We start from the raw sequence: 14,319 nt of genomic DNA, 5'->3' as shown, positions 1-14,319 counted from the left end.
TAAAACACACAACATGCTCACAACATTCTCACAATGCTGTATTTTGATGTCATTCCACAGCCTCATCACATGGCTGTTGTGGATCAAAGTGGGGTCTGTTCCCTGAACATCTCTTCTTCCTGTAACACTTGGGTAAAGTTGCCCTGAGCAGACGCTGATCTTGGGTCAGTTTGGCATTTCCCCCACTAATGGTTAAGGTTGGGATTGGGGAGGGTAAGCTGTTCCTAGATCTGTACCTAAGGGAAACTTCACCCTGGAGTGTAACAGTCATTGAGGCGTGATCTGATTACTTCTTAATCGCCTGCACTGTGACTCTCACATGAGGCTGCTAGAATCCCTGGGAGCCCTGGGCTGTATTCATTAGGAACCAAACAAAAGCAATGGGTCGAAACAGGGAGGGATCTACATGAATTTGACCAATAAGAAACTCTCGTTCCGTTGCAAGTCGTTTTGTTACAGTGTAGACTAATGAATACACACTTCTGGCTGCTGGAGCCCTGAGCTAACTACCCACCCACCACACCACACTGCATAGAGCTGTACTGACCTGGCTTCCACCACCTCAACTCTCTCCCTTTCCTCTCAGACTGTCTCCTCATCCTCTCCTCTAGTCTCTTAAACTGACTGGAAGACAGGGGGAGAATCGCCTCTCACACATTGATTAGCTGAGGACAAGGGGAGAATCGTCCATCACACATTGATTAGTTGAGAGGACAGTGGAAGAATAGTTTCTGAGAGGACAGGAGAATAATATTTTCTGAGAGGACAAGGGAAGAATAGTTTCTGAGAGGACAGAGGGAGAACCGTTTCCTGGCAGCTAGGAAGATGAGGAGGTTTCAGTCCATGAGATGGTTTCATTTTTCCTGGTTGAGGAGAGAGACCGCACAGACTGAGACCAGCCCACTCATACCAAAGGTACAGTAACTGTATGTCTGTCTGACAACCTGTATACTGTTAGTTATGTACTCACTGTACATCATGTTGAATAGAGTTTACAATCCCTTCAATGTTGCAAGCATAGAAAAATAATTGATAAAAAGGACTTGCAACCTTTAACCCTGTCAGTTTCACTGGTAAAGTCATGTGTAAACTCCAATGGCTACCAGTCCACCCATTATCTCATTCTAGACTTGAATGGGGAGACCCGTTCTATAGATTCTAATTCTATAGTTGCAAGTAGGCTAGACCTGAAGACAATGACCACTATAGACTGAACTTGATGAGTTGTTTTTGTCTCAGTGAAATCTCATTGTGTATTGTTTGTCCTGTTTCCTCTTTGAAGACAGACACATATAGAGAGTTGTCAGGAGTTCTTCAGGGGACTGAGGATATCAGCACAGAAGAACAGGGTCCAGAACCAGGACCAAATGATGGACCAGGGAACCAGGGTAGAACCAGGGAGGTAGAACCCAGAGCCAGTAGCAGGCCTTTCTCCCTGAGAGACTGCCTTCTCAAGTACCCCTTGTTCTTCAGCAACCTCCTCTTCACAGTGCTAGGCCTGGTTTTCCTGGCCCTGGGACTGTGGGGCCTCATCAACAAGGAATCCTTCGCTCAGGAGAAAATAGGACAGATCAGCACCGACCCCATGCTGGTGTTTGTGATGCTGGGCTTGGTGCTGTCTACCCTCTGCCTGTCAGGCTGTGTGGGGGCTCTGAGAGAGAACTGCTGCCTGCTCCAGGTCTTCTCAGCCACCGTGCTGGTCCTGGTAGCAGCCCAGGTCCTAGCGGCCATCGTGGCCTACAGCCTGCAGGGACAGATAGAGGGATACCTGAGGTCAGGTATGCTGGCTGCCATGGTACGTTACCAGGATGACCTGGACCTGAGGTTCATCACAGATGAGATCCAGATAGGACTGCAGTGCTGCGGGGCCGACAGCTACAGAGACTGGGAGGTCAACATGTGAGTGAGATGTGTCTGACCAGACCATTGACATGATGTCTTGGTCCATTGACTGACACACAGCCTTGTGAAATGATGTCTGTCAATGGGAGTTGTTACTATCATGTTGATAGTTTTGTTAGTTTGAGCAGGTCTCTCTTGTAAAATAGATTTTATCTCAGAGAATAAACTGTATGAACAAAGATTAAATACAATTTATAAAATACAAATCTGTCAAAAATGCTATGTTACATAACTAGGGTTATTGCTTTTATGTCACATAACATTATCCAAGTAGCCAATTTAATTGGTTACTGTCCTTGCTTCTCCCCTTCCATGTCCTGCTCATCCCAGGTACTATAACTGCTCTGCCCCGGGGGTGCTGTCCTGTGGGGTCCCTGCTACCTGCTGTGTGAACCCCCTGGAGAACGGCACGGTGTGGAACTCCCAGTGTGGAGTAGGATCCCAGCAGCTGGATGAATTCTCTGCCCAGAGCGTCATCTTTCTGGGGGGCTGTCTGGGGGGCATGTCCCGCTGGATAGAGCAGCACACAGGCCTGATAGGAGCCGTGGGTATCGTCCTACTGGGGGTTCAGATCATCACTCTGTTCATCACCACACAACTGATGGATAACATCCAGTGCAGTAAAGCTACAAGATAATAACATATAGTGGAGTAAAGCTACAATTTAACATCTGGTTGAGTAAAGCTACAATTTAACATCTGGTGGAGTAAAGCTACAATTTAACATCTGTTGGAGTAAAGCTACAATTTAACATCTGGTTGAGTAAAGCTACAATTTAACATCTGGTGGAGTAAAGCTACAATTTAACATCTGGTTGAGTAAAGCTACAATATAATAACAACTAGTGGAGTAAAGCTACAATTTAACATCTGGTGGAGTAAAGCTACAATATAATAACATCTAGTGGAGTAAAGCTACAATATATCAAAATCTAGTGGAGTAAAGCTAAAAGATAACATATATTGGAGTAAAGCTACAAGATAACATCTAGTGGAGTAAAGCTACAAGATAACATCTAGTGGAGTAAAGCTACAAGATAACATCTAGTGGAGTAAAGTTACAAGATAACATCTAGTGGAGTAAAGCTACAATTTAACATCTGGTGGAGTAAAGCTACAATTTAACATCTGGTGGAGTAAAGCTACAATATAATAACATATAGTGGAGTAAAGCTACAAGATAACATCTAGTGGAGTAAAGATACAAGATAACATCTAGTAGAGTAAAGCTACGATATAATAATATCTACTGGAGTAAAGCTACAGGATAACATCTAGTGAAGTAAAGCTACAATATAATAACATATAGTGAAGTTATGCTACAAGATAACATCTAGTGAAGTAAAGCTACAATATAATAATATCTAGTGAAGTAAAGCTACAATATAATAATATCAAGTGGAGTAAAGCTACACGATAACATCTAGTGGAGAAAAGCTACAATATTATAATATCTAGTGAAGTAAAGCTGCAATATAATAATATCTAGTGGAGTAAAGCTACAATATAATAACATCTAGTGGAGTAAAGCTACAATATAACATCTAGTGGAGTATAGATGCAAGATAACATCTAGTGGAGTATAGATGCAAGATAACATCTAGTGGAGTAAAGTTACAATATAATAACATCTAGTGGAGTAAAGTTACAATATAATAACATCTAGTGGAGTAAAGCTACAAGATAACATATAGTGGAGTAAAGCTACAAGATAACATATAGTGGAGTAAAGCTACAAGATAACATCTAGTGGAGTAAAGATACAAGATAACATCTAGTGGAGTAAAGCTATAAAATAACATATAGTGAAATAAAGCTACAATATAATAATATCTAGTGGAGTAAAGCTACAATATAATATCTAGTGGAGTAAAGCTACAAGATAATAACATAGAGTGGAGTATAATGCAAGATAACATATAGTGGAGTAAAGCTAGAAGATAACATATAGTGTAGTAAAGATACAAGATAACATCTAGTGGAATAAAGCTATAAGATAACATATAGTGAAGTAAAGCAACAAGATAACATCTAGTGGAGTAAAGCTACAAGATAACATCTAGTGAAGTAAAGCTACAATATAATAACATCTAGTGAAGTAAAGCTACAAGATAACATCTAGTGAAGTAAAGCTACAATATAATAACATCTAGTGAAGTAAAGCTACAAGATAACATCTATTGAAGTAAAGCTACAATATAATAATATCTAGTGAAGTAAAGCTACAATATAATAATATCTAGTGGAGTAAAGCTACACGATAACATCTAGTGGAGTAAAGCTACAATATAATACTATCTAGTGGAGTAAAGATACAAAATAACATCTAGTGGAGTAAAGATACAAGATAATATTTAGTGAAGTAAAGCAACAAGATAACACATAGTGGAGTAAAGCTACCAGAAAACCTATAGTGAAGTAAAGCTACAAGATAATAACATATAGTGGAGTAAAGCTACAAGATAATAACATATAGTGGAGTAAAGCTACAAGAAAACCTTTAGTGAAGTAAAGCTACCAGATAATAACATATAGTGAAATAAAGCTACAAGATAATAACATATAGTGGAGTAAAGCTACAAGATAATAACATATAGTGGAGTAAAGATACAAGATAATAACATATAGTGAAGTAAAGCAACAAGATAACATTTAGTGGAGTAAAGCTACAATAAAACCTTTAGTGAAGTAAAGCTACAAGATAATAACATATAGTGGAGTAAAGCTACAAGATAATAACATATAGTGGAGTAAAGCTACCAGATAACATCCATAATGCTAGCTGGACTCTTGTTATCACTATGTACTGATGGACAAAAACTGTAACCATGGAAATGTATTATGACTATTACACAGTAAATGTCCTGGCTAGTGTGTTAGTGGAACCATATAATGTATTCGCTAGTGTGTTAGTGAAACACTACAATGTACTGGATAGTGTGTTAGTGGAACACTACAATGTACTGGCTAGTGTGTTAGTGGAACACTACAATGTATTGGCTACTGTGGGTGTTGTAATAGTGCAACAGAGCAGTGTTCAGTTAGGATTCAGTTAAGATACAGTTAGGATTCAGTTAGAATTCAGCAAGGAATTTGTTAAAGGAATTTTGTATCCTAATGATAATAATTAACAATCATTAAGCCTTGACTAATCCCCAGGGGTTGTAAGACACTGGGTTTAAATAATTAGGCAAGGACTCAGCTTTCTGCAAAAGGTTATTCGGCTTTATTCAGAGAACGTTCTGAGTTCCCAATAACAAAGACCTTTATTTTATAGTTCCCTCCTTACATCCACACACAAACAGTAGATAACCTACGCACATACATACACACAAATATTAGATGTATGTTTCACTCCCCGGATTTCTCACAACCGTTAATCACTATCCAGCGCTGCCCGTTCCTTTCCCCCGAGATTAGAGAAACCTTGGAGATACCTCCCGGTTTTCTCCAAAGTCTCTCCAAGTTTCTAAGTCGGGTAAAACAGAGGTCTACTGTTTTCTTATCTCCCTGCTACTAAAACACACACACATTTTGTCCCGGGCCTCTACTAGACCTTATGGGACTAGCCATTCAGTACCTTAATTATTCATTATCCATGCTACATAACTACTAATTAATAATGGATTATTGATTCATTTACATTTATTAGATAATTCTCTTATCAGAATTCAACATGAAGTTCCATCGGGGACTACGTTGGAAACAAGTTGAATCTATTTAACATGTGAGTCCCTTGTATTTTTGTAAAAGACAGGAAGCTGTAATAGTCTAGAATGTGTCTGCCAACAGAGAGATCTTACCAGTACCAAGACCATCCATCCCTGGAATATCATCTCCAAACCTGAGGAAAACAATCAACATCACTTTGTTATTATAGAAGATTATTAGGACAATCATATTATCAACTGTAAACTATCTAAATGGTGTCACTGTTGAGGTTGTATGGCTGAACATGAATTGTATCACACTGTATGTTCTAATCATTATTCAAATAATAATGTATTCACCAGTGGTGGCTAGTGGGCAAAGATATCAGAGGATCAGCTCTTTGTAGTGCATTACATTTCAGCCATTAGAATAAGCCTGTACTCCTATATCTTCACCGACCAGCCTCCTCTGTTCTCTACCCACAAAAGCATTGAGTACCACTGAATTACCTTATCAAATGAATAGTGCTGGAGTCAGGTGTAGTGGTAACACTGCTGACTAGAATAGTGCTGGAGTCAGGTCTAGTGGTAACACTGCTGACTAGAATAGTGCTGGAGTCAGGTGTAGTGGTAACACTGCTGACTAGAATAGTGGTGGAGTCAGGTGTAGTGGTAACACTGCTGACTAGAATAGTGCTGGAGTCAGGTCTAGTGGTAACACTGCTGACTAGAATAGTGCTGGAGTCAGGTCTGGTGGTAACACTGCTGACTAGAATAGTGGTGGAGTCAGGTCTAGTGGTAACACTGCTGACTAGAATAGTGGTGGAGTCAGATCTAGTGGTAACACTGCTGACTAAAATAGTGGTGGAGTCGGGTCTAGTGGTAACACTGCTGACTAGAATAGTGCTGGAGTCGGGTCTAGTGGTAACACTGCTGACTAGAATAGTGCAGGAGTCAGGTCTAGTGGTAACACTGCTGACTAGAATAGTGCTGGAGTCAGGTCTAGTGGTAACACTGCTGACTAGAATAGTGCTGGAGTCAGGTCTAGTGGTAACACTGCCGACTAGAATAGTGCTGGAGTCAGGTCTAGTGGTAACACTGCTGACTAGAATAGTGGTGGAGTCAGGTCTAGTGGTAACACTGCTGACTAGAATAGTGCTGGAGTCAGGTCTAGAGGTAACACTGCTGACTAGAATAGTGCTGGAGTCAGATCTAGTGGTAACAGAGCTGACTAGAATAGTGCTGGAGTCGGGTCTAGTGGTAACACTGCTGACTAGAATAGTGCTGGAGTCAGGTCTAGTGGTAACACTGCTGACTAGAATAGTGGTGGAGTCAGATGTAGTGGAAACACTGCTGACTGAATAGTGCTGGAGTCAGGTGTAGTGGTAACACTGCTGACTCCAGAACACACACAGACCCACTGGAGATGGGTTTACTAATCCTGCCTCAGCCCCTACTCTCTGTCTCCCTCTCTACCTTATCACTGTCACAATAAAATATAAACAATACAATATAATATATATATATATATATATATGTAAAAAATATAAATAAATCAAATTAGAAATACATTAGGAAATGAAAAGGAATCTTTATTTTAGAACTAAATCAAATGAATAGTGACTCATCCAATGACCCTCCTCTGGGCATGCTTTTAAACTGGAGAGTGTAACTCTGTTTGAACTTGGGGGGCCCCTTGGTTGGGGAGCGAGGACAGATGACTCGGATGGTGCCCAGGTTATTCATGGTTCTGTTGGTCTCTGTGGGGACACTGGGTCGGTCTGTAGACTGTCTGTCTGTGGTGGTTTCTGGTTTGGTCACACTGACGAAATGTAGACGAGAGGAGATGTCAGGTATCTTGCATAGTTTGAATAAATATCTATAGCACTTAATATAATTCATTTGGATGAGATGGGGCATCTCAAGAGATTTCATCTGAAAAATGTCAAATAGATGATGAAATATAATCCCTCTCATAGACCTTTAAACTCTTCTAAACTAGGCATTCCTTATCTCCACTGAATCATATATTAGTGCCACAGACATATGACATGTAGATCTTTCCACAGTCATTATTGGTGGTCCTATGTCCTCCTCTGTTGGACGTTGACAGAATTGCAGCCTCTATTCTGATCACTGATGCAGAATGTGAAACAGCATGACATGATTCTCTCTATATGTTGGACCAATCCTAACTTCCACTTAAGGGGATACTTCAGAATTATGGCAATGAGGCCCTTTATATACTTCCCCAGAGTCAGATGGACTTGTTCATACCATTTGTATGTCTCTGTGTCCAGTTTGAAGGAAGCTAGAGTTAGTTTAGTCAGTCAATGTTAACTAGCGTTTCCCATAGACTTCCAGTCATTGTGCGATCTTCATCTGACTCTGGGGAAGTAGATAAAGGACCTCATTGAGTGTTTACTTAGTCATGGATTGATGTCAATGGGAGACTAAGTGAAGACCAGACCTATACAGTTGTTATTAATGCTGAAATGATACTGAGTCCAACATCTAATGTTAATACTAGAGAACAGTTTAAACCATGTATTCATGGCAGCTTCAAACTGTCTAAACATTGACCTGTCATTCCTGTTAAAATGGAGGCCGGTGTTCTAGTCTCATATACCTGTCACGTTGGTATAAACGGATTGGGAGACAGACGCAGGAATGCGTAATAGTTTTTTAAAATTCCTACCCAAATTACAGCGTGCCATGTACCAAAACAACACAGCACAGGTACTCACACGACCAACGGACATTGTAACAATAATTGACAGCCCAATGGTGAACCAAAGGGCACACTTATACAATTACTAATCATTGGGAAATGGGCACCAGGTGTGCGTAATCAACAGTTCCAGAGGGATCCGTGACAACACCTGGATGCTTCTCTTTCTCTCAGCCTAAGTTCTGTCACTTTCTCTTCCTCCTCTGTGTCTCCAAGGGTCCCTGGTTCCACTCCACATCCCTCCACCCTCCTCTATCTTGGTTCAATAGTTTCCAGATTCCACCTCATTCAGTGCTGTGAAAATGTATGCCTACATTTCCATCATATTAACCACAGGCTCTTCAATGTAAGGCTACGGTCAACTGTTAGGTCATCTCTGGTTGGTCACAATCCTTGTTAAGATAGTAAACCAGGTAAGGATTCTGGGCTCCTCTGTCCTGGTTCAATTTAAACAGTCATTCTCCAGATTCACCCTCATTTAGTGCTGCTAACACTGATGCTCATCAACATGCTCTAATACAAACACTTGTTCTTTAGAATGCTCTTTATTGAATATCCACAATACAGCAAAGCTCTAACTATTCCTCTATTAATCATTAGTAATTCAACTCATTTCACAATAGTAGAGAGGTCTACTCATCATGACAGTATTTCAGATGTTATGTTTTAGAGAACATGATGCTGGTACAGTGAATGCATCAATAGTAACTTGTCATGAGAAACAACCCTCAACAACTATTTGACATTACATTGGTTATTGTCATACTATTCACTGCTGCATTCAGACTTCAGCCCAACATCATCCATGTTGTTAGGATTTTAACTCCCTCTATATTTAACAGAAAAGCAAAGATCAAAACATCACTTAACAGTTCTAATGAAATAACAGCTGAACTCATTCTGAAGCTCTAACAAACTACCAGTTGTATTGATTGTCTGAAACTTTTGTTTTACAGACTACAACTAGTCTTTCTGATCTCTTTCTCAGAGAATGTTGACCCCAACGACACTTTACATGTGAACACCACGTCCTTGTCCCACTCTGCAGTCTGAATGGTCAGATAGCTGCTGATCTTGAAGGTTTTGTCTGGTTGCTGCTCAGCAGGGCTGGTAGAAACATCTTCTGTCACTGATTCACCGTTAGACATCCAGCTGACATCTGCTAACCCCTTGGACCTCTGAGACAGGTTACTAGCCAGACACACCAGTGTTGCTCTGCTGGACTTGAGGTCTTCAGTGGATGGAGGGAACAGGGTCACAGCAGGTGTAGCAATATCTCCATCTAGTTTAGGAAATAGTAAATGGACAGAATGAGAACAAAACACAATTGATAACAGTTTAGATTTCAGTACAGGTTGATATCATTACCAATACACCCTGCATTAAGAGGAAACTGATGTAGCAATAAATAGAGAACTGCTGTTCATTATGTTCACAATGACATTGATAGAAGTAATCATACAGTGTTAAAATGTTATTTTCCATGGAGCAGAGAGACAGAGACATGTCTGGAAACATTATTTACAATTTTACATCACAGTCCTGGAAGACTAAAATACTAAAAGCGGAACGAAATCTACACATTGTTAAAATAAATGTGATTTTTTTTTATGTATATACTGACAATTTGAGCTGGATAAAACCCTTTGAAATGAAATATCTCCTTTACATTGAGTTATATAGACAACAGAAACACAAGATATGAATGATAAATCATGAACATAGCAGACCAACCAGAAGCATTATCACTGTCATCAAACTGTTTCTGGGCTTTAAAGTTTTTTAAATAATTTACAAACAGACAGGATTAAAGAAGGTGCAAAATATTAAATCAGCAAATATAAATTAAATGTTATGAAATGAAACAATATCTGACCAACACTATAGTAGAAACAAAACATATTCTGTAGTTTAAAACATTAGAAGGGAACTCACCAGTAACTATGAGCTTGGTTCCTTGTCCGAATACCACAGTGATTCAGTTTGTATACACAGCAGTACAAAAACCTCCTCACTCTCTCTACTGAGAGGACAGGAACTGAATCATCCCATTCAGACAGAGCTTCACTCTCTCTACTGAGAGGTCAGGAACTGAACCATCCCATTCAGACAGAGCTTCACTCTCACTACTGAGAGGACAGGAACTGAACCATCCCATTCAGACAGAGCTTCACTCTCACTACTGAGAGGACAGGAACTGAAACATCCCATTCAGACAGAGCTTCACTCTCTCTACTGAGAGGACAGGAACTGAAACATCCCATTCAGACAGAGCTTCACTCTCACTACTGAGAGGACAGGAACTGAACCATCCCATTCAGACAGAGCTTCACTCTCTCTACTGAAAGGACAGACAGGAACTGAACCATCCCATTCAGACAGAGCTTCACTCTCTCTACTGAGAGGACAGGAACTGAAACATCCCATTCAGACAGAGCTTCACTCTCACTACTGAGAGGACAGACAGGAACTGAAACATCCCATTCAGACAGAGATTCACTCTCTCTACTGAGAGGACAAGAACTGAAACATCCCATTCATACAGAGCTTCACTCTCTCTACTGAGAGGACAAGAACTGAAACATCCCATTCATACAGAGCTTCACTCTCTCTACTGAGAGGACAGGAACTGAACCATCCCATTCAGACAGAGCTTCACTCTCTCTACTGAGAGGACAAGAACTGAACCATCCCATTCAGACAGAGCTTCACTCTCTCTACAAACATCTCAGGCTTTTCTAGAGTTTTTCTCTATGAAGTAACAGTATCTAGTATAGCATCATATTCTGCTGTTGCTGTCTGGTCATTTTCAATCCATCAGTTAAAGTAATATCCATGTGATGAAGTGTTGACTTGATGATGATGATGATGATGTTCAGATAATGTCTTTGAATGATCCTTTATCTCATTGTAATCAATAATCACTGATTCACTTGAACTGACACGTCTGATTAAAGGCTTGTCCCTCTTTCAGTCAAAAAGGAGAAGTGTTGCAGTCAGAGGTTTTTGTCATGGTGTAAATCACTGTGATACGAACTCTTCAGCAGAATCATCATATGTCTGACAGTAATACACTGCTGAGTCTCCTGCCTCTACCTGTTTAATGATCAACTGATAATCTAAGTCTGAGGTGGATTCAGAATTGAACCGACTAGAGGGGAAACCTGGGCCATAATATTTAGGAATGTCATCGTCGATAAAGCTCAGAACATACTGAGGAACCCCACCAGGAACCTGTTTATACCAATGGACATAGTTTCCATCAAATCTGCCAATGTTACAGTCCATAGTGACCTCCTCTCCTGTGGTCTTGGTCTGGACAGAGGGCTTCTGGGTCAACACTATTACACCATGAACACCTGTTGACACAACACAATCACCATGAGACATATATATGTAAATATAAAGGTAAAAATAGAAACTTTAATGAAAACATACATGTTAGAGCAGTGATGAGAGTGCAGAGTGTCCCCAGCATGTTGTCAGTGTGTGGTGTGAACGGCCCTTACTGTCCAGCTGAGAGATGAGCAGGGTTGGAGTGTGAGGAGAGGAGAGGCTGCAGAACCCACCTATAAGGAGACAGACAGGGAGGAGCAGAGGGAGGGGCCTCTACATCTCAGCCTATCAGCTTCTGAGAAGATGGACTTCTGATACATTTCAATTACAGTTACTATTAAGCCATCAAAAATGTGAAATATTTGAGAGAAGACTATTTCATAAACATATTGGATTTGTTTTGTTGCATTGTAAAGAGCAGTATTCTGTTTCTGCTCAGTTATGTTAGTTTGTTTATATCAGCATGTCATAATATGTATAATAATAACATTCTAATAATATTATCTGGATGGTGGGGTTCTGAACTAACAGTATATCACTAAATGACTGTTGATGTAATATGTCTCTACTGTAAACCAGGGGACTGACTATCATGGAGGTTATCTGATACATGGAGTCTTCTGTTAGGACGGAACCATCTGGAATATCACTTTATCATTCATGGTTTGTGACAACTAGGTGTAATTGTTAATGACAACATTCTACTAAATGTGTGAAGGGTTTTGTGTAAAACACAAGCATGGCCTGTTCTCATACTGCAGACACACTGGTTCAGGATGACTTGACATTCAGTTAGTGTCTATATTCAGAACATCTGAAAGCAGAAGTGAGTGTATTTGGTGAGGAGGTTTTTGTCATGGTGTATATCACTGTGATACGTATTCTTTAACAGAGGCTTCCCATGTATTACAGTAATACACTGCTGAGTCTGTCTCCTCCACAGTATTAATAATCAAACGATAATCTGATTTAGACTGATGATTAGATGTGAATTTAGGAGAGGAGAAACCAGAACCATATTCTACAGAGCTCCAACCAGTGTGGTACCACCTCAACATGTACTGAGGAACTCCTCCTGGAACCTGTTTATACCAACGAGCAGCACTATTCTCAACAGTCCCCAGGTTACATTCCATAGTGGCCGTCTCTCCTTTCCTCACTGTCACAACAGGAGGCTTCTGTGTCACCACAGTCAAACCACTGACACCTGGGAAATAAGAAGATGACATGTATTAAAGACAAACATACAGTCTCATTTTTAATAAAACAGGAAGTAAAACCTCCAGGAAGTCAGACTCCTTACATGTTAGAGCAGTGATGAGAGTGCAGAGAGTCCCCAGCATGTTGTCAGTGTGTGGTGTGAACGACCCTTACTGTCCAGCTGAGAGATGAGCAGGGTTGGAGTGTGAGGAGAGGAGAGGTTGCAGGAACCACCTATAAGGAGACAGACAGGGAGGAACAGGGGGAGGGGCCTCTACAGTTAACCTATCACCAAGCCAGGGAGGGCCAGAGGGAGGACCCTCCTCCATTATGACTCATCATGTCATTGCTACATTGGCTGGACATACTACAGAGCAAGTCAAAGTGTACAAATATTTCGGTGTGTGGGTTGATGACAAGCTGAGCTTCACTGTGCATGTAGAGAACTTGATAAGGATGCTCAAGCTTAGAATAAGTGTTTGTTACCGGCATAAGGCTTGTTTGTCTTTGGAGGCGAGGAAGGAGCTGTGCATTACTGGCAGTTTTAGATTTTAGGTTTTAGATTTTAGTGATGTTATATATATGCAGGCCTCAACCACGACCCTGAGAGCACTTCATTCAGTGTATCATGCAGCCCTGAGGTTCATTACAAATCAAAAACGTCTAACACGTCATTGTGATCTCCACAGCGCTGTTGGCTGGTCGTCATTGACTTTGCGTAGGATTAAACACTGGTATACACTGATTTACAAGGCCATATTGGGTAAAATGCCATTATACCTCTGTTCTTTTTTATTCAGGTCGGTAAATACATATCAATTACGATCCCATTCTCATTTGCCTCTAACAGTACCAAAAATTTAGAACAAGTCATGCTAGAAATAGTTTTAGTTACTCAGCTCCGTGGTCCTGGAATTCTCTCCTGAACATTTCAAAATTTGATGATCTAGTTTCATTAGTGGAGTTAACAGTTGATCGATGTATATATCATAGAAGAGTGTAATTGTCTTTAGTACAGCTGTTTTTTAGTCAAGACTTTGGTGTTTTTTAACGTAATATGTAATTGTTGTGCTGTATGTGTGTGTATAGTTTTGTTTAATGTTGTGTTAGTGTATGTAAGTTGTTTTGTTTGAAACTTTGTTCCCCCTGCTGTTATTAGACCAGGTCTCTATTGGAAAAGAGAAAAACCTGAATAAATAAAAGTTAAATAAAAACGTACACACATACATATATATATATATATATATATATATATATATATATATATATAGCTGGTGTAACTGAGTCAGGTTTGTAGGCCTCCTAGATCGCACCCGCTTTTTCAGTTCTGTCCACAAACATTCTATTGGATTGACGTCAGGGCTTTATGATGGCCACTCCAATACCTTGACTTTGTTGTCCTTAAGCCATTTTGCCACAACTTTGGAAGTATGCTTGGGGTCATTGTCCATTTGGAAGACCCATTTGCGACCAAGCTTTAACTTCCTGACTGATGTCTAG

At 40.2% G+C, this 14,319-nt stretch overlaps 4 protein-coding genes across 4 annotated transcripts in view; 1 reads left to right on the top strand and 3 right to left on the bottom strand.

The window, feature by feature from the left end:
• The window catches only part of LOC106606373 (Ig lambda chain C region), a 142,692-nt gene extending 129,715 nt beyond the window's left edge, over positions 1-12,977 (bottom strand). The window contains exons 1-2 of the mRNA XM_045719761.1: positions 12,923-12,977; positions 12,498-12,826 (exon numbers count right to left, since the gene is read on the bottom strand). Of these exons, the coding sequence (XP_045575717.1) occupies positions 12,498-12,826; positions 12,923-12,962 (369 nt within the window). The 5' untranslated portion in view covers positions 12,963-12,977. The remainder of the gene's footprint in view (positions 1-12,497; positions 12,827-12,922) is intronic.
• LOC106606263 (immunoglobulin lambda-1 light chain) overlaps positions 1-14,319 on the bottom strand; it is a 147,299-nt gene that overhangs the window by 122,294 nt on the left and 10,686 nt on the right. The window lies entirely within an intron of this gene.
• On the top strand, positions 543-5,877 carry LOC106606372 (tetraspanin-10). Its single transcript, XM_014202521.2, has 3 exons — positions 543-915; positions 1,283-1,899; positions 2,233-5,877. Exons 1-3 carry the CDS (start codon positions 826-828, stop codon positions 2,537-2,539), a joined length of 1,014 nt encoding a protein of 337 aa, XP_014057996.1. The 5' UTR covers positions 543-825; the 3' UTR covers positions 2,540-5,877.
• Positions 8,810-11,869, bottom strand: LOC106592986 (immunoglobulin lambda-1 light chain). Its single transcript, XM_045719766.1, has 4 exons — positions 11,722-11,869; positions 11,317-11,642; positions 10,219-10,252; positions 8,810-9,565 (listed from the first exon to the last, which is right to left on the bottom strand). Exons 1-4 carry the CDS (start codon positions 11,759-11,761, stop codon positions 9,234-9,236), a joined length of 732 nt encoding a protein of 243 aa, XP_045575722.1. The 5' UTR covers positions 11,762-11,869; the 3' UTR covers positions 8,810-9,233.

The sequence above is a fragment of the Salmo salar genome, chromosome ssa06 (genome assembly GCF_905237065.1).
Source record: "Salmo salar chromosome ssa06, Ssal_v3.1, whole genome shotgun sequence".
In the NCBI taxonomy this organism is placed as follows: Eukaryota; Metazoa; Chordata; class Actinopteri; order Salmoniformes; family Salmonidae; genus Salmo; species Salmo salar.
The sequence above is the reverse complement of the archived record's forward strand: the minus strand, read 5'-3'. Positions and strand labels throughout refer to the sequence as shown.